This window comes from Gorilla gorilla, chromosome 3 (assembly GCF_029281585.2).
Source record: "Gorilla gorilla gorilla isolate KB3781 chromosome 3, NHGRI_mGorGor1-v2.1_pri, whole genome shotgun sequence".
NCBI classification, from domain to species: Eukaryota; Metazoa; Chordata; class Mammalia; order Primates; family Hominidae; genus Gorilla; species Gorilla gorilla.
In genome coordinates this window covers 162,917,813-162,937,348 of record NC_073227.2, presented here as the reverse complement: position 1 = coordinate 162,937,348, position 19,536 = coordinate 162,917,813, and the positions used below count along the sequence as shown (strand labels likewise).

The window sequence follows — 19,536 nt, the reverse complement described above, 5'->3', positions numbered from 1 at the left end:
TGCTTCCCTTTAAAAATGTTTCTTACCCTTCTCTAGCATCGTAGTTTCAAAATAATTGACTATCATGTACTCCAGTCTTCTAGTAATTGAATTATCATCTTTCCTCCTTGTTATCTGCACCTTGCTCTATATCCTGGTCACTTGAATGGATCTGGGGCCTTGATCCTGATACTCCTTTATTAATGCAGGTCACTTATGTCCTTTGTGCCAAAGTGAATGACCCTTTAACCAAGTGACTGCTCTATCCCTGCTTATAAGACACCTTTGATCTCAGACTTGAGGGTCCATGGGACGGGACCAGCCAGTTCATTTTGTAGACTTATCTCTTATCCTAGGATCCACCATTGGACTCATATTTAAGTCTCAGATAACTAAAACCTAGTCTTGCCCCTGAAAGGTGGCACACACCTCTACCTGACCCTTCCTGGGTTCCTTTATCTGTTTTTGTTTTTGTTTTTTTTCTGCTTAGTTTGTGCTACTGTGTACCTCATTTCTGTGGAAAATCACAGTGGAAGAATCAAGTCTTTGGAGCCAAACAGAATGGAAGTTCTAGTCCATTTATACCATTTTAATGTTGAGTTTTATTAAACATCTCTTACCAGAAGTCTCTTTATCTCTAAAAACTGAGTCAGTAACAGTAACCTTATTTGGTGGCTTTTGAACATTAAATTAGCTAATGTGCATATACAAAGTGAATATAAATACCAGCCTTTAATCTGTCTTCGGAGTCACCTCCTTCTCTTGCTTCCTCCCTCTTTCTCCACCTGCCTTCCTTTCCTCCAACAAAAATTACTGAGAACCAGGTCCTGTGCCATAAAACAAGAACACAGTTCTCAAATAACTCAGTCTAATATTAGAGACAGAAACACACATAAGTACCTTTAGTAACTGCTACTAAGTAGCAATAACGTCTTAGTAAAGGCCATAAAAGAGAAGGAGGCCATGACCAGCAAGGCTGAATTCTCTCACCACCAGATAGGCAGCATCTCCTCTCCAACAGACAAGGAATAGAAGGAGTCCGCTTAGGGTCTGCTGCTGAGTGTCCCTTCAAGCAAATATTTGATTATTCATAAATTATGTATTAGTATCACAGAAGAGACTGCTCAATTTCTCACCCTAACAAATATTATCTCATCTCCTGTGTCCTCTAAACATTAATGACTAAATTTTTTTGTTCTGCCTACCATATATGTAACCCTTTATGACATGCTTATTGGTTTTAGCCAATGAACATGCTTCACTACACTCCTCAGACCAACAAAGATCTCTTTACAGGCTACAAAGGTGACTTTTCTATGAGCGAAATCTTATAACCTGAGCTGTTTGGAAAGGAAGAACAATATATACATGTGAATGTCAAATCATCTTTTAAATACTTTTATTTTCAGGCTCTTCAGAGATGTCATTAAGAGAAGTTGATCTATCCCTTACATTCCTTTATATAAGAAAAGCAACATGCAACGCGACTTGATCTTTGATCAAAATATAAAGTTCCCTGAGGTGCAGTGGCTCCCCACCTGTAATCCCAGCACTTTGGGAGGCTGAGGTGGGTGGATCACTTGAGCCCAGGAATTCAAGATCAGCCTGGGCAACATAGTAAAACCCCATCTCTGCAAAAACTACAAAAATTAGTTAGGCCTGGTGGGCATGCCTGTGGTCCCAGCTACTTGGGAGGCTGAGGTGGGAGGATCATTTGAACCCAGGAGATCAAGACTGCAGTGAGCCAACTGTGCCACATACATGCGTGAGTGCACACACACACACACACACACACACACACACAAGTTCCTTTCAACATGGGCAACAGCAAGAGAGTTAACAACTTATGAACAAAGCTAGTCTGGAAAATTGAGGGGAATCTTCTCCCCTTTTTTTCCTCAGTAGCAGAGTTGATTTCCAGTTTTAGCTGGAGAGTTGTTTCATTTTTCAATTTAATCACCTTAAAAATGCAGTTGGTGGTAGTGATTAAGGCATATTCAAAAGAGAGGGCATGAGTTTGTTATTGTGCTCCAGAATGGAAGCTCCTCACCAAATCCCAATCCAGATGTCAAGACCATCAGGTTACTTACCCTTCCCCAGCATTTCTTCCTGGAATAAATGAGCTTCCTTAGCTCTCCTGGCTTATGGTTCAGAGGTTCCTTTACACCATTTTCTCAGACAACAGGCAGATGATGATGTGATCTATGGATGCGATTGGTGTTTAAATTTTTCTTAGAGGTAAAGTGCTTTCAATTCTTTGTGGAAAGATCTGACTTTAGGGGAAAGATTGTTATAATCGCTTGTGGTTAATAGAGTACTTCCTACTCAAGGTTACAGGGTGAGGGGAAAGCTTGATTTGCTTAGGAAAGCCAGTAAGTTTTGGATGTGATTTTGCCAAATAGTAATAATGTCAACAAGTGCCTTCATAGAAAACACAGCATTTGGCTCCCGTTGTAGCTTGGCGAGGTAGTTAGAGTAAGAATTATCATTCCAACTGAGACAACTGGGCTTCCTCAGGGAGGAAGTACTTTTCTCAGTGTCTCCTAGGTAGCATGTCACATAAGGATCCAAAATTACCTGTACTAACTTTGAATGTTCTGCTTTTCTTTAAAACCCTATTACTTCCTCAACTAAAGTAGGCATGTCTGTGCACTCCGTCTTTACAACATAGCCATCACATAATCTAAATTCAACTTTAGTTTCTATTCCTTGATTTATCCTTTCCAAAATTAATTTATGTTTATGAAGTAGCAAAATTAGCTTTGGCAAAAAAAGTACATTTGAGAAAAAATGTACAAACCACTAAGGAAATACTCTAATTTAGTACTATCTTTACATTAAGTGGTACTCCAGGTTCCTGGGATAGCTCTATTATAGAGAAAGCACCCACTGAAAGGTTGTTCTGTGGTGTGATGCAGGGAAAACACCATAAATCTATCTGGGTATTATGCCTGGAGAGAGAAATTAGGAGTCAATGCTAGATGATGTAGGAAGAGAAGCACGAAGGAAGTGAGGAATGGCAGTCGTCTATTGTGATATCTGTATTCAAAATAGTATTTAAACAATTAATAGCAATTTTGTGAATCAAAGAATTAAGTTGCATGCATTACCTTAAGCAAAAATGGCTACTAATGAGAACTGGGAAGATTAGTGGCAAAGTGGCCCGTTAGTGGTACAGGCTGCTTCCTGGGAAATAAATCACTCAAAATGACTTATTATGTAGCTCTAGTGTATAATATTAAGTAGAGGTTCTAAGACAGTATGGTCAGAAGTATCTGAGCAATTTGTCAAAATTTCAATGTATTGTGCCTTCCTCCCAGGGTTTCTGATTCAATTGGTGGGACCCAGGGATCTGCATACTAATTTTCTGGGCTGTTCTGTTAGAAGTGGTCTAAAGACCATACTTCCAGAATTTCTAGTACCTAGAATAGTCAAATTCACAGGGACAGAAAGCAGAATGTGGTTGCCAAGGGCTGGAAGAGGAAGGAATGTGAAATTCATGTGTAAGGGGTGCAGAGTTTCAGTCTAGGAAGATGAAAAAGTTCTGAAAGTGGATGCTAGTAATGGGTGTATGACAATGTGAATATACTTAATGCTACTGAAATATATATATATATATGTATATATAACCAAAAATACTCCAAGAATTTCTCACACAACAGGAGGCCATTCTTTAAAAATATTGGTGTGTGTTTGCTTTCATAATAAGTGTTGATAAAGAGAATAGATTCCTTCAATTTAAAATATCATAATTTGTGCTCAATTATGGATTAATATTGTATGATGGTCATCATTTCTTTATGACAGAGTGAAAATAATGGACTAAATAAAAAGATTTATAATACTTCATTTTTGCTTCATTAAGAGAACATAGATTTATTATATATCCATAGTCTGACCAAATTAATGGGAATTTAGAGCTACTCAATCTGCATTCTAATGACTACCCTTCCAAATGCTTCTCTAAAATAGATTTATCCGACTTTGCCTTATCTTGTTTTTGTGACAAAAATATGTAGTGATACTCATGCTTTTTTCAGGACAGGGTGTGGGCCAATGTGGGGAAGAGCCTGAACTGCATTATTGCTATGGTGGACAAACTGATTGAAAGAGATGGTGGCAGTGAAGGCAGTGGCGGCAACAATGATGGAGAAAAGGAACCTTCATTAACAGATGCCATTCCCTCTCACCCAAGAGGTAAGAAATCATTTTTTTCCCCAATCATTTACTGAGTAAACAAAATGAGAAACTCGTGAAAAAAAAATGATATAGAAGAAGAGGAGTCAATAGTATCTTTGATGAAAGTGCTGATAGCATGCTTTTCCACTGCTCTGGCTTGGATGATGGAAGGCTATTTATCAAATTGCATCTCATTTTTGTTTTCGGAACTGCTAGCAATGTTCTTTTTTTTTCTTATCTTACCACATGAAAACCTTGAAAAAAGAACAGTGTTTTAAGGCTCTGACATAGTTTAACCTACCTTTACACATTCCTCCAAAATTTTATTAGAAAGATAAATAAGCATCTGCACTTAACTCTTAGAAACATAGGGGCATATCAAGGACACAGTATCTCACAGTGGTTTCTTAACAGAATGTAATCAGATAGGATGATTTTTGCATTTTATTCTGAAAAATATTTGTGTAAATTATCTCCAAAACATATGGGAAGATTTGATTGTAAGGAATATGTTAGCATATTGCTCTAAAAAAATATATGACAAGTCTAGATTTTTGTGAAACCATGCACACACATGTGTATACATGTGAGTGCATGTGTTTTTCTGTGGAAAGATAGGTGGGTAGGTAGGTAGATAGGAAGGCAGATACTTTCAAATGTATACCTTATTACAAGGTTGGCTAGAAAATACAAACAAAATTTTAACTACAGATGTGTCCCTGTAAATGGCTTTGAAATTTTCTTTTTGTTGATTTGATTAATGTTTGATTGATGTTGACACAAAAACCAAGGCAAATGTCTACATCTCTTTACGGCCGTAGGAACTGCTGTTAGGGTTGAGTCTCACTTTTTTGCTGGGTACTTTAAGTGTTTGGAGAGAATAAGCAATACTACCCTACTCTCTTCTGCTGAAATCTGTTCTTTCTTTTACTTTAAAAAAAAAAGAGTCATAAGAAAATACAAACATTCATAAAATTAGATTTATGTTTCCTCAATTTGTTTTCCTAATTTTTCATTACTCACATTTTTGTCAGGAGTTTAATTATATAAAACATCAATCTTTCATCACTTGGTTAACAGTAGAACCATTTCTAAATTATATTTGTAAGCTATGGCTTTCTAAAGTATTCTTGTTGTAGATGGTCCCTCTTCCTCTGTCATACATTCATATAGGCAAAACATTTATGCTAATGTTCTTTATGTTCACACTTACTTGATCTAACTGTATGTAGGGATTTTCTTTTTTAACAATACCAGTTTTTATTAGTTAATGAATCTTGTCTAGCATCATAACTTTACATGAATCAAAATGAAAGCTTGTCATAGCTATGTCATGAAGAAATAGCATACTTCAATTTTCTTTAATTGAACAAATATTGATTATCAAGTATGGGCCAGACACTGCTGTCCTCTAGAAAATGAGGCAAGAAGAATTCATTTTAGTGACTATGTCCATTGATAGATTTTTTCGAGGCATATTATTTTTTAGCAGAAATAAGATAAGGGACACTGGATTTTGTTATATTTTTTGTTTAATGTTGCCAAAACTTCTCACTGAAGACAATAACATTCCAAAATATTTGAAATTATACAGTGTGTGTGTGTGTGTGTGTGTGTGTGTATCTTGTATTTCATCAGAAGACTGCATCTGGGCATTCAAAATGCATTGTAAAAGGTAAAATATTTGGCAGATAAATCAGCCGTAAGATTAGATGAATCATTTTTATTTGAATATGAGCCATTGTGTACATATAGTCTAAAACCAAGTAGAAGTTGCTGCAGAAGTAGAATTCACAGCTACATCAATGTTGTGGATGGTTAGAGTCAAACTACAACATATTGCCCTCTAATTTATTTTCTTATTTTATTATCTATGTTTATTTCACTCATCACCAATTCTTTCTTGTGTTAGAATTTTTTTAAGAGAAGTCACTATTTAAATGTGTGAAATATGTTACTTTTGTCTGAATATTTCCTCATAACCATTCTCCAGAACACATATTATAATGACTGTAAATGAATTCATCAAAATAGAAGCCGTTATTTTAGATTTTTAAGTACTATCATAGTGCTGTAATTAACATATAAGCATCTTTGATTCTCTAAGTCTTTAACTAAATTTTATTTCCCCATAAGTTAGATTGTCAGAACTGGAATTATTTTGTAAGGAAGAGTTGCCCCCTCTCTCCTATGTATTTATTTATCCATTTTTTATATCAATATGGATTCATGAATACTTATTTTATTTTTAACTTAAATTTTAATTATATTTGACACATAATAATTGTACGTTTTTATGGGGTTCACCGTGATGTCTCAATGCATGTGTATGTGTGGGTGAATGGAAAGCTTCTCCTTTTGCCCTCTGAAAAGTTATTGAAAAATTAATTCATAAAAAGGCAGATTCATAAGAGAAAAGGAATATAAATTTATTGCTATCATGTGTAAAGGGAGAATCACACTGTGATTACCTAATATCTCAATGGGGTACAGATGCTTACATACCCTACATTTTAGGGGAAAGGGAGAGGAGAGGTAGTGTGGATGATTTTAGGAAGATAGTAGATAGTTTTTAGGATAATTTAATGGGCTTGAAGAACATACAGTGGTCTGTTGGGCCTGTTGGTTTGTGACAAAAATATGTCCAGGTTTGTTGACGACTTTTGTCTTCCTCCTGGCATATGGGTTCAGTTAGTAAAAAACCAAGGAGTGGATCACAGGTAATTGTTTTTTGGTGTTTTGCTTGTTTGTTTTTGAAGATCTGGAGTTTACTACAGTTAAGGAAACTTCAGCCTGTGCTTTTGAAGAGGTAGAAGATTGAGAGACATGGGGCCGAGGCAGAGAAGAAACAACTCTTCTCCTTCATAGGTCTGCCCTGTCTTTATATGGATAGGGAAAAGTCTGTTCTAGCATCTGTTGATCTCTAAGGGCCTGTAATTCAAAATATTCATTATATCAGGGAGCCATATTTTGGGGTAAAACTCCATGTGGTGCTTTATTCACATAATGACAACATCAGAGTAATTACCATATTCATCACTTTAAACGTTTATCATTCCTTGTGGTGACAACATTCAAAATCTTTTCTTCCTTGTTTGAATACTTATTTTATTATTTGGTTAAGAATCCAATACTAATATTATTTATTTTGGACTCAAGTTGTTCTCTCTTATTCAGACTGATTTCTGTGCCCTTCTGGTGACATCCTCCCATATGTTGTTTACTCCCTTACTTTCTTATTTCCCTTACTCATTTTCTTACTTGTTTTTACTCACTGACTTCCTCTTTGGCACCATAAGAAGCTCTAGGCTCGTCTTATATTTTCCCTACCCCAGCTCCAGGTTCAGCCAATTTCTAAAGAAACCTGGTTTCATTTTATTGGAGAACAGCATTTAGAAATCAACATCTGGATGGATAGAAACATTTTCATGGTTCTCTATAACAAAACACACTCTAACTAACAGGATCTAAAAGCACCCTTCTGATTACAATCTTCTCAGCCTTAAATATTTTCACTTATTTCATGCCACTTTGGGTGAAAATATCATATTGTAATTTCTTGTTTCTGTGAAGTTTGACATTGTATAACATGTTACTATATTCCAAAATATTATTTTTGATAATAAAATATATTTCCTCAATAGTCCCAAATTTATCCCAGCCCATAGTTGGGGTGCAAAAGCCATTTTGCTCCTTTCTTTTTTACAATTAATTAGTGAATTGATTAGGTGAGCAATTTGAGACATATAGTATTTATTACAATGTATGATATGATAAATACTGATAAGCATTTGTTGCAGCATCATTTGTTAGTGATGTTATTCTTCATGTTGTATTACTTCTGGTTTTTTGTTTATTAGATTCTGTATCTATTTTAAATCAAATTCTGGAATTTTGTTTTATTTCATAGGGTTTTGATTATTGTGATTTATGTTGGGATACATTTCTAAATTTGGAGTAAATCAATCCTATGACAGTTTTTCTTTTTCATCACACTCCTTTATTTTTACATTGTAGCTATAATTTGTGTTTGTTTTGCTGCTGTATACTTAACATGGCTAAACAGATGGTCATCTGGGTTGTGCTACTTTTATCCACTTTCTTATGTTGTTCTTTAACCTACAGCTATTTCTCTTTTCAAGTTGCAAATTTTCCTTTTAGTAATATTTTAAATCTGTAGTTTTGAAGGTTTTCTGTTTGTTTGAGAACCAAGGTTTTACAGTATATCTTTGGCTTGCTTTATAAATTTCTTTTTAGGGTAAATGCAGATAGTGCTGAGAGACATAAAACTTTCTGTGCTGTTCTGAAGAGAAATAATAGAATAACTATTCCAAAGTTCTACAGCTTATGTATATTTATGTGGTTTCCTAATGAATGAAGATTGTCCTTTTATTTGTAGTACACTCAAATACCTTTCTAAGCATCTGCTGTCTGTGTAGCACTACATGCCTTCAGTTTCATAAACTGCTGACTCAAAGATAAAATCAGTGAATATTAGAACCTTAGATTTTGACGTCATCTTAAAGATTATGTAATTAAACCTCCTAAAATATGTTAAGAAGCTTATCTACAATATCTCTGCCAATTTTCAACTAGCCTATGAGGCACATCTTCAGTTGTAGAAAACTCTTTTTATCTTCTAGAGCAACATACTCCAGACCTTGATCCTAATATGTTTTCTTTCGTTGTACCCACTGGTCCAGATATAATCCTTTGCAATAAAAAACAAATTTACTTTTCTTTCTTTACATTAAGCCTAAGGTGTATCTGAAAGCAACCCTCATGTCCCTTTTGAATTGTCACCTTTTCAATCATTTTTCAAAGGAATGGCTTCAAGCATATCCAAGAGTTTGCACTTCTCTGAACATCTTCTAGTTTGTCTCAGCAGTCTGCAGAATTAAGCACAGCTATACAAATACAGTTAATAGCTGCAGAGTAACCCAGGAGGACCACCTCCCTACTTTTAGGTACTATTCTAATATAATGATATCTAAGCTGGCATTCACTGTTTTGACACTCACATTTTACCACTAATTCTGTTGATATCCATAAACCTTGCTAAATTTGACCTATCCTTCAGGCTTCTAAAGATTCAAGCAACATTTAAGCACCACTATATACTAGACATTATGAAATATTGGGGGCATGAGAAGATTAAAACAATCTATCCCAATTCTACTGAAGAGATGGATGTCTAAACCCATGACTGACTAGTATAAAATGCCTTTGAGTACACTCTAATAAATACCTGTTTCTTTCATCCTTCATATCTACTGACCTACTCAGGATGATTTTATTCACATTTTATATGCATTTTCTGTCCGTTCCTAGAAGTAACAGATAAAAATGATTAGAAAACAGAGCTACATAGAGATTCTTAAGGCACATCACTAAAAAGAACAGTATGCATTCAAATACGCTGGCTAATCACTACGCTTTGGGGATGTGTGTTCAACCAGCTCTATGTTCACCCATTCATATCATTGCATGGCCTATATTTCTCCATCTTTCACAAGTATGTCATGAAATGCCCTGTAAAAGGCCAAATATCCTATGCCATTGAATTATTTTTCCTAATCTATCCAGCTGTAAATCCTGTCAAAGATAAAGTTCCTCTGAAATAATTTTCACTAATGAGGCCACATAGGCTTCGAGTCATCACTGCTTCTTTCAAAGGCAGTAAACCTCCATGTAGATCATCGAATTAGTCCACATATCATTGCTTAGAATTTGTTTCTGGTTTCTCGGTACTCATGTCCTTTTTTGCTTGAAAGTTTCCTTTTAACTTGTAAGGCACATTCCACATTTCCTCCTGGGATCTGATAATTCACTATATTTACCTTATATTTTACTTTATCTCTGTCTGCCTTCAGTTAACACAATCATCTGGGCCAGTTGCTGTGGCTCACACTTGTAATCCGAGCACTTTGGAAGCCCAGGTGGGTGGATCACTGGAAGCCAAGAGTTTGAGACCAACCTGGGCAGCATGGTGAGAGCCCATCTGTATACAAAAAGTAAACAAGCAAACAAACCGACAAACGCACAGCTGTCTGCTGGTAACTACTAGAGGTTTGCCAGTGATTTGTCACCAGTTATCAATGTCTTGCTGGTGCCAAAGATTTTTCATCCTAAAAGTGCACCCCAACCTTCAAATAGGAACACATATAAGGCTGTAGTGAATTGCTCCTCTTTCCCATCTTTTGTCTTTGGTTCCCTAGATTAGCTATCTATCTAATACACTTAAAATAATTAAAGACTGGGCCGGGCAGGGTGGCTCACGACTGTAATCCCAGCACTTTGGGAGGCTGAGGCAGGTGGATCACTTGAGATCAGGAGTTCAAGACCAGCCTGGCCAACATGGGGAAACCCCATCTCTATTAAAAATACAAAAATTAACTGAACATGGTAGCATGCGCCTGTAGCCCCAGCTACTCGGGAGGCTGAGGCTAGAGAATCACTTGAACCTGGGAGGTGGACGTTGCAGTGAGCTGAGATTGTGCCATTGCACTCCAGGCTGGGTGACAGTGAGACTCTATCTCTAAAATAATAATAATAATAATTAAAGACTAGAACAACTCACAAATTAATACAATTATATATAAAATAGTTCAGGCATTAAGCCTCATGGAAAGACACTAAATTTGTGTTGGTTGGAAAAGAAAGAAGAAAATTCTTTCATTCATTCCATATTTGTTAAGTACTTACCCTGTTCCAGTCACTGTACCCAGGAACAGGTTCAGTCATGGCCCTGTCCTTACAGTCTAGTACATGAGTAAGTTCTATTTGAAGGGATATACCTAGTGAGAGATCTCCCAAAGGCATCACTTACAAGATAAAAGACTTAGGAAAGGAAGTAAACATTTGGGAAGCATTAGCAGATAGATTAAACTGGATAAAATGTAAAGAGAAAGAAGAAGAAAAGATGAGCAAAATCTTTATTGGCCTTGGGGCACGAGGATTACTCTCAGATGAGGTGTCAGAAGTATCAAGGAATGAAAATCAAATGCAGTTTGGAGACCAAACGAGGTATCAAAGGAGGGGTAATAATCACATTAACAGCTGACACTTAGTACACTCACATTTATGTGACAAGTACTTTGATGAACTTTTACATTCTTTCCTCTCTTCCTTTTCACAACAAGCCTGTAGGGGAATTGCTGGTTCTATCCCCATTTCATAGATGAAGGGGTTAAGTAATTTGTCTAAGATCACAGAGCTAGTGGGCATCCAAGCAAGGATTCAAATTCAAGCATGGTGATCTCTATCTGAGATCCTCAGAATATCTGTTGGAAAAAGGAATGATTAATTTTTTTAATTTTATTATTATTATACTCTAAGTTTTAGGGTACATGTGCACAACGTGGAGGTTAGTTACATATGTATACATATGCCATGCTGGTGTGCTGCACCCATTAACTCGTCATTTAGCATTAGGTATATCTCCTAATGCTATCCCTCCCCTCTCCCCCACCCCACAACAGTCCCCAGAGTGTGATGTTCCCCTTCCTGTGTCCATGTGTTCTCATTGTTCAATTCCCACCTATGAGTGAGAACATGCGGTGTTTGGTTTTTTGTCCTTGCGATAGTTTACTGAGAATGATGATTTCCAATTTCATCCATGTCCCTACAAAGGACATGAACTCATCATTTTTTATGGCTGCATAGTATTCCATGGTGTATATGTGCCACATTTTCTTAATCCAGTCTATCATTGTTGGACATTTGGGTTGGTTCCAAGTCTTTGCTATTGTGAATAGTGCCGCAATAAACATACGTGTGTATGTGCCTTTATAGCAGCATGATTTATAGGCTTTTGGGTATATACCCAGTAATGGGATGGCTGGGTCAAATGGTATTTCTAGTTCTAGATCCCTGAGGAATCGCCACACTGACTTCCACAATGGTTGAACTAGTTTACAGTCCCACCAACAGTGTAAAAGTGTTCCTGTTTCTCCACATCCTCTCCAGCACCTGTTGTTTCCTGACTTTTTAATGATTGCCATTCTAACTGGTGTGAGATGGTATCTCATTGTGGTTTTGATTTGCATTTCTCTAATGGCCAGTGATGGTGAGCATTTTTTCATGTGTTTTTTGGCTGCATAAATGTCTTCTTTTGAGAAGTGTCTGTTCATATCCTTTGCCCACTTTTTGATGGGGTTGTTTGTTTTTTTCTTGTAAATTTGAGTTCATTGTAGATTCTGGATATTAGCCCTTTGTCAGATAAGTAGGTTGTGAAAATTTTCTCCCATTTTGTAGGTTGCCTGTTCACTCTGATGGTGGTTTCTTTTGCTGTGCAGAAGCTCTTTAGTTTAATTAGATCCCATTTGTCCATTTTGGCTTTTGTTGCCATTGCTTTTGGTGTTTTGGACATGAAGTCCTTGCCCATGCCTGTGTCCTGAATGGTAATGCCTAGGTTTTCTTCTAGGGTTTTTATGGTTTTAGGTCTAACATGTAAGTCTTTAATCCATCTTGAATTAATTTTTGTATAAGGTGTAAGGAAGGGATCCAGTTTCAGCTTTCTACATATGGCTAGCCAGTTTTCCCAGCACCATTTATTAAATAGGGAATCCTTTACCTATTGCTTGTTTTTCTCAGGTTTGTCAAAGATCAGATAGTTGTAGATAGGCGGCGTTATTTCTGAGGGCTCTGTTCTGTTCCATTGATCTATAGCTCTGTTTCGGTACCAGTATCATGCTGTTTTGGTCACTGTAGCCTTGTAGTATACTTTGAAGTCAGGTAGCCTGATGCCTCCAGCTTTGTTCTTTTGGCTTAGGATTGACTTGATGATGCGGGCTCTTTTTCGGTTCCATATGAACTTTAAAGTAGTTTTTTCCAGTTCTGTGAAGAAAGTCATTGGTAGCTTGATGGGGATGGCATTGAATCTGTAAATTACCTTGGGCAGTATGGCCATTTTCACAATATTAATTCTTCCTGCCCATAAGCATGGAATGTTCTTCCATTTCTTTGTAAGGGATGATTAAATTTTAAGAGCGGTTTTGTATATAGATTTACCTGCCTTTAGGTTTGCCCTTGATATCTTAATGAACTGTTTCTCAGATAGTCATATCTTATACTTCACTTGTTTGCCAAGCTTTCTCCCTCTTTTACAAGGTCCTAAATTCCCTTACCACCACCTGCCTCTTCAAGACACTTTCTCCCTTTTTTACAGGCCCTACATTTCTTTACCCCTACCTGCCACTTCAAGGCACTTTGACATCTCCTTCCACCTCACCCTGCCTCATCCTCCATGATCCAGTCATATTAAACTCTTCTGAGAACTCACCTGGTGCTTTTCATTCCTGAGCTTTCAAAGCTTTCCTCATGCCCAAACTTCACATCATCTGGGGTGCCTTCCCTGGTCATCCAGGCTGAGGCTGTGAGTGTGAGACCAATGTGGTCACACACGGCCTCTCACTCAGCAGAGCCCTGTGCTCTGAGATTAATGCTCTGAGTTGCCATCCTGAAATTCCGAATAACTTTATCTTTGCATTTGTGTTTTGTCAGTGAAGTCCAATAGGGTGATGAAGCCTGTACCCGGGCCTTGGAGGCTTGCCTCACTTGCAGTTCTGCAAGGTTCTCCAGTGCCTGCCCGACCTTCCATCTTCACGCCAGCCCAATGATCACTTCCCACCCCCACCTACCAACATGCCTGGGTGCCAGTGCAGAAGAGCCAGGGTGAGGCTGACTGCCTTTGAGGCTCTGTACTCACGTAGCCCCACATCCAAGGGAGTATGGCAAAAAAGAGTAAATAAAAAGCACCCTCTGGGCACGGTCGCTCACACCTGTAATCCCAGCTCTTTGGGAGGCTGAGGTAGGTGGATCACAAGGTCAGGAGATCGAGACCATCCTGGCTAACACGGTGAAACCCCGTCTCTAATAAAAAATACTAAAAATTAGCCAGGCATGGTGGCAGGCACCTGTAGTCCCAGATACTCAGGAGGCTGAGGCAGGAGAATGGCGTGAACCTGGGCGGTGGAGCTAGCAGTGAGCGGAGGTCGCACCACTGCACTCCAGCCTGGGCGACAGAGTGAGACTCTGTCTCAAACAAACATTAAAAAAACAAACAAACAAACAAAAAAACACCACTGAGGGAAAAAGGAAAAAATCTCATTTACTGCTTTTTGAATAGGTCCTCCTGTTTTTATTTTTTACTGGATTCTGTCATTTACGTTGTCACACTTTCTGCAGGGCTTGCAGGGACAAGGTCCCATAGGCATCATATGAAGTAATATGAATGAATCAAGTGAAGTGGACAGAAGCCAGAGCAAAGTAGAGAGTATATGTTCCTCCAAAAGGGGGTCACTGCTCCAGCCCCAGCCAGTCATTTCCATGGAAAACATGGACCTAAAGTTGTCATCCCTTCTTATTTTTCAAATAAATCTGAATGTTTATATAAAATATCTCACTTTTTTTAAGGTTAAAAATTGCTAAAATGTGATAAATTCCAAATAAAATTTGTAGGCCATGTAAGACTGGTCTATAGGCCACTATTTTGAAACCTTTGAATCTCTGATTTATTGCACATGCCATCTTAAATGTCATTTCCCCTGTTAGACTTGGCTGTATAAGAAAATATGCCAAGTGTTTGTGATTTGTCCTTGAATCTCCAGAACCTAACATAATTCATAGCAAATAATAGAGGCCCAATATTGTGGAATGAAGGCCTAGTCATATGGATCTACCATTGCTGTTGACACTTTTGAGGTTTTCTTGATATTAATAAGTGAATATTGTTCAACATTTATGCAAAGATACTAATATTCTCAGAATTTATATTCAACATTAGACAATTATTTCAGTGGTTTTAATAGTTATAACAAGTCTTTTATTTTATAAAATACAAACATACAACATACAAGTACCAAAGAATCTTTTTCACTAGAGGACTTAAATATTAGTATTTTGAATTTCATAAATTTCTACATATGAATATTGAGAATTTCATTGGAAAAAGATCAATGAATGAAGCTTTAAAAAGTTAATAGTTCTCCAGCTAAAACAACTTTTTTTTTTTTTTTTTTTTGAGACAGAGTTTCGCTCTTGTTGCCCAGGCTGGAATGCAATGGTGCGATCTCGGCTCACCACAACCTCCGTCCCCCAGGTTCAAGTGATTCTCCCACCTCAGCCTCCCAACTAGCTGGGATTACAGGCATGCGCCACTATGCCCAACTAATTTTTTGCATTTTTAGTAGAGACGGGGTTTCTCCATGTTGGTCAGGCTGGTCTCGAACTCCTGACCTCAGGTGATCTGCCCGCCTTGGCCTCCCAACTAGAGTATACTTACAAATTTTTTAAAAACTTAAATAATCAAAATATGCCATGTAAAGTACATTTTTATTGTAAGCCTAGAATTTCAATAACATTTTTGCATTATGACATTTTAAAATATCTGTTCTTACCAGAAAACTAATGCTGTTTTCCTTAAAAATTGTACAATGAATTATGAAGTAACAGAGTAACATGGGACTCAGAGCCAGGATCTTGGCAAGTCCACAGTTTGGTACTTATTTGGCTTCATGGCCTTTGTCAAGTCATTTACATTCTCTGCATCTCACAACCTGTTTTGGTAAAATAATGTACAAAGTTTTAAGGTCTCTTCCAGTTCCAAAGTTTTATGGTAATAAAAAGGGTGCCACATTTTTAAAGGTGATATTAATTTTTTTCAGTCATTCAACATATTTTAATTATCTACTATGTGCTAGGCACTATTTTAGACCCTGAGGACTACAAAAATAAACAGAAAAGATAAAACACTGGCTCTCCTGAAGTTTATGCTCTAGTAGCAAAGAGACGATAAAAAGTAGCACAAGAAATAGGGCCATTGCATGGTATAGTAATGGTGACAGAGGCTGTAGAAAAAAATATAGAGCAACGTAAAAGGGTTTTGATGTAATGTTGTAGGGTAGAGGTTGCAGTTTAGTGGAGTAGGCGATATAGGTCTCATTTAAAAGCTGATGCTTGAGCAAAGACACAGGAGGTGAGACAGTGAGCCATGTGACTATCTAGGGAAAGGATATATTGGTCATAGAAAATAGCTATTACAGCAGCCTTGAAGCATAAATGTCCCTACCATATTCAGGAAACAACAAGGAAGCCAGTTTGGATCAAATAAGGATAACGATGGTAGGAGAGTAGAAGGTGACATTAAACAGGTAACTTAGGGGAAGGATCATGTAGAGGCTTTGTGTAAATGTTGTTTTTACTCTGAGAAAAATGGGGAGCAATTAGAGAGTTTTGAACAAGAGGATTAACCTGATTTGACTTAGATATTAACACCTAGGCTGTTGTGTTGAGATTAGACTATACATGAAGAGGGTAAAACCAGATATAGGCAGTTAGAACATGAATACAGTTGTCAAGGTGAGCCATGATGAGCTTGGACGAAGAAGATGACAAGTGGAGGTGATGAAAAGTAGTGAGATTCTGTACCTATTTTTAGGGTAAGACATTTGAAATGTTAAATTTGACATGGAGATATCAAGTTTGCAGTTACATATAAGAATAGAGTTCAGGAGACATTCAGGCTAAAGACATTAATTTGGAAATTGTTATTATGTAGATGGTACTTAAAGACACGAGACTGAATAATAACAGCAGGGATTGAGTGTACAGAGAAAGGGGAAATAACCTATAGATTATATATACTTGAGGACATTTCAGTGTTGGTATGTCAGAAATAAGTGAAGGAACCAGCAACAAAGTTGGTCAAGAGACGGCCAGTGAGGTAGGAGGAATACAAAGAGAATATGCTATCCTGAAAGCCGGGGTTAGAAAATAGGTCAAATAAAATGAGGACTAAGAGATGGCTTTGGATTTAGCAGTATGGATGTCTTTGATGATGAGAGTAGCCTTACTAGAGTGGGTAGGAATTAAGTAGAGTGGGTTAAAAGAAAGAGGAAGTAAAGGAAGTAGAGACAACCTGTATAGACAACTCTTTTGAGAAGTTTCATTGTGAAAGGAAATGGAGAAATAAAGTATAGGAGCTATAAAGGGAATTAGGGTCAAAACAGTGATATTTGTTTCAAGATGAGGATATAATAGCATGTTTGTTTTCTGACAAGAATGATCCAGTTAAAAAGGAAATATCGATAATGTGGGAGGAAGGGAGAGAATTGCTAGAGTGACACTCTTAAGTAGGTGAGAGAGGATGAGATCTGGTGGACCAGCAGAGGAGACGGTCTGAGCTAGACAACAGTTCATCCTCAGAAATAGGACAGAAGGAAGAGCATAAAGAATCAATGCTGGTAGGAGGGCAAGTGCAAAGTATCATGTAGAAATTACTTTGTTTATTTGAATTGTTTTAACATAGAAGCTCATATTTATGGATTACCTGATATGTGGTAAAAAAAATTAAATATTGACTGCATTAACTCATTTAATTCTTACAACACTATAGAAGTAATTCTACAAAATTAAAGGATGAAGAAGTAGAGAGTTGAAGTGACCTGTGCACAGCCTGGGTTCTAATCCTGGTGGTCTGGCTCCAGAGCCTGCCCTCTTAGAGTCTATGATGCATTGCCTCTGCTCTCTCCAAGAAAAAAAAAAAAAAAAAAAAAAACCTTCTCCAATCTTATTCTCTACAAACATATTCGCTAGCACCCTTTTAACAAAATGTTGAGTTGTTTCAGGCACAAATTTGTGATGCTATATGATGACTTCATGAAAATCAGTCCCTTAGGTATATTTTAAAGGCTTGCTGTGGAATCATATGCAGAAATTAAGAATTCATAATTACATCGAAAAATTACTTAACTTTCTCATAAATATGGTGATGTTCACACCCACAGAGAAACCGAGATAGAGGAAAAGGGAGATGATAGCTCTCATCCAGGAACTTTAGGGCATGTAATACTTTTTTTTTTTTTTTTTTTGAAACAAAGTTTCACTCTTGTTGCCCGGGCTGGAGTGCAATGGTGCAATCTTGGCTCACTGCAACCTCCACCTCCTGGGTTCAAGCAATTCTCCTGCCTCAGCCTCCTGAGTAGCTGGGATTACAGGCATGCGCCACCATGCCCATCTAATTTTGTATTTTCAGTAGAGACGGGGTTTCTCCATATTGGTCAGGCTGGTCTCGAACTCCCACCCTCAGGTGATCCGCCTGCCTCGGCCTCCCAAAGTGCTGGGATTACAGGCATGAGCCACCACGCTCGGCTGTAGGGCATGTGATTATTGAATGAAATGGCCTAAGAAATGTACTGTTTACATTGTTTGGTTACTTGACTGCTTACTCAGCATTTATAAGTTAAATCTATGGACATGAGGCCCTATTGTGTTTGCAGAATTTTGTTTTTAAACTGGTGCAACTACACAATTCATGCATATAGCAAAATTGCACTTGTATAAACTTATGCTCCAAAAAATTGATGTACTATATTCCATGGTCTTGAACATTACTAGGAAACTTCTATATTCACCTAGTTTACTTCACCTACATTCACCTAGTAAAAATGTTGCACCTCTTCACTTCTCTGATTGCCTGTACTCTGATAAGGATTCAGTCAACTCAGTATCCACTACCTCTCTTCTCAACCTTAGATGCTGGCCAGTATTTAAATGACAGGAGCTCACTGATGTAAACATATTGATAATTTCAGGTTGCTCAAAGACCTATGACCTATGCAGCTTATTCTTAAATACCCAGCCTGCTTGAGGGCCAGAATCCTGAGATTACAGTTTATTTAAGACCAAAAGGCAACAAAATAAGCCCAGTGAATGTGGGTGTGTGACTCCTCCAGTCAACACATAACCTGAATTTAAAACTTTTGTGCTACAACAAATACAAGGCTTGTTTGATTAATGGATTTAGTTCCTGGAAACTGTCTTAGCAGAATTTACTTTAGGCTTTCAACTTTGTGCTACGAAATAAGAAGTTTAACCAGGATATCAGTTGTTGCATTTCCTTTGCTATTTTCCTAAGAGCAAGACTAGAAAGTTTTATGACACTGTGTTCTCAGGCTGGCAGGGTTTAAACAAACAAGGTTCCCTGGACATGAGGAAAGTTTGCCTTTGTTCTTGTCATAGCCATTTGTCTTGGGTTGAGCAGTACAGTCATTTCTCATACATGTGGAAGGTGCTAAGATCAGTCATTTACCTTGGATCATAGTTCAGTGGACATTACACTGATTACATTTTAAGATACATGCTTGTTCTTTATGTGAATGTCCTTAGGGCCTTTGAGGCTGCCCTGAGATAGAGGCAAGGGAAAGTACATTCACGTGCTACCTTCCTCTCAGGGTTAATATAAACCTTGTTTCTTCATTCACCCTGTCTGATACACATTGTTTCTGATTTGGCCTTGCTTCTTAGCTCTTGCCCTATTCACATATCCTCTGCACCGTCCTTTATCCCCACCCCTATCTACCTCCATTCCCTATCCCT

The 19,536-nt window shown here is 37.5% G+C and overlaps 1 protein-coding gene across 8 annotated transcripts in view; it reads left to right on the top strand.

Annotated features, from left to right (window-relative positions):
* The window catches only part of INPP4B (inositol polyphosphate-4-phosphatase type II B), an 809,117-nt gene that overhangs the window by 687,460 nt on the left and 102,121 nt on the right, over positions 1–19,536 (top strand). For all 8 annotated transcript variants that reach the window (XR_008679096.2, XM_055384744.2, XM_019025935.4 and 5 more), the window contains one exon: positions 4,020–4,176. Coding sequence is in view for 7 of the 8 variants with exons in the window: in XM_055384744.2 (XP_055240719.1) it covers positions 4,020–4,176 (157 nt within the window). In the remaining variant the exon portion in view is untranslated. The remainder of the gene's footprint in view (positions 1–4,019; positions 4,177–19,536) is intronic.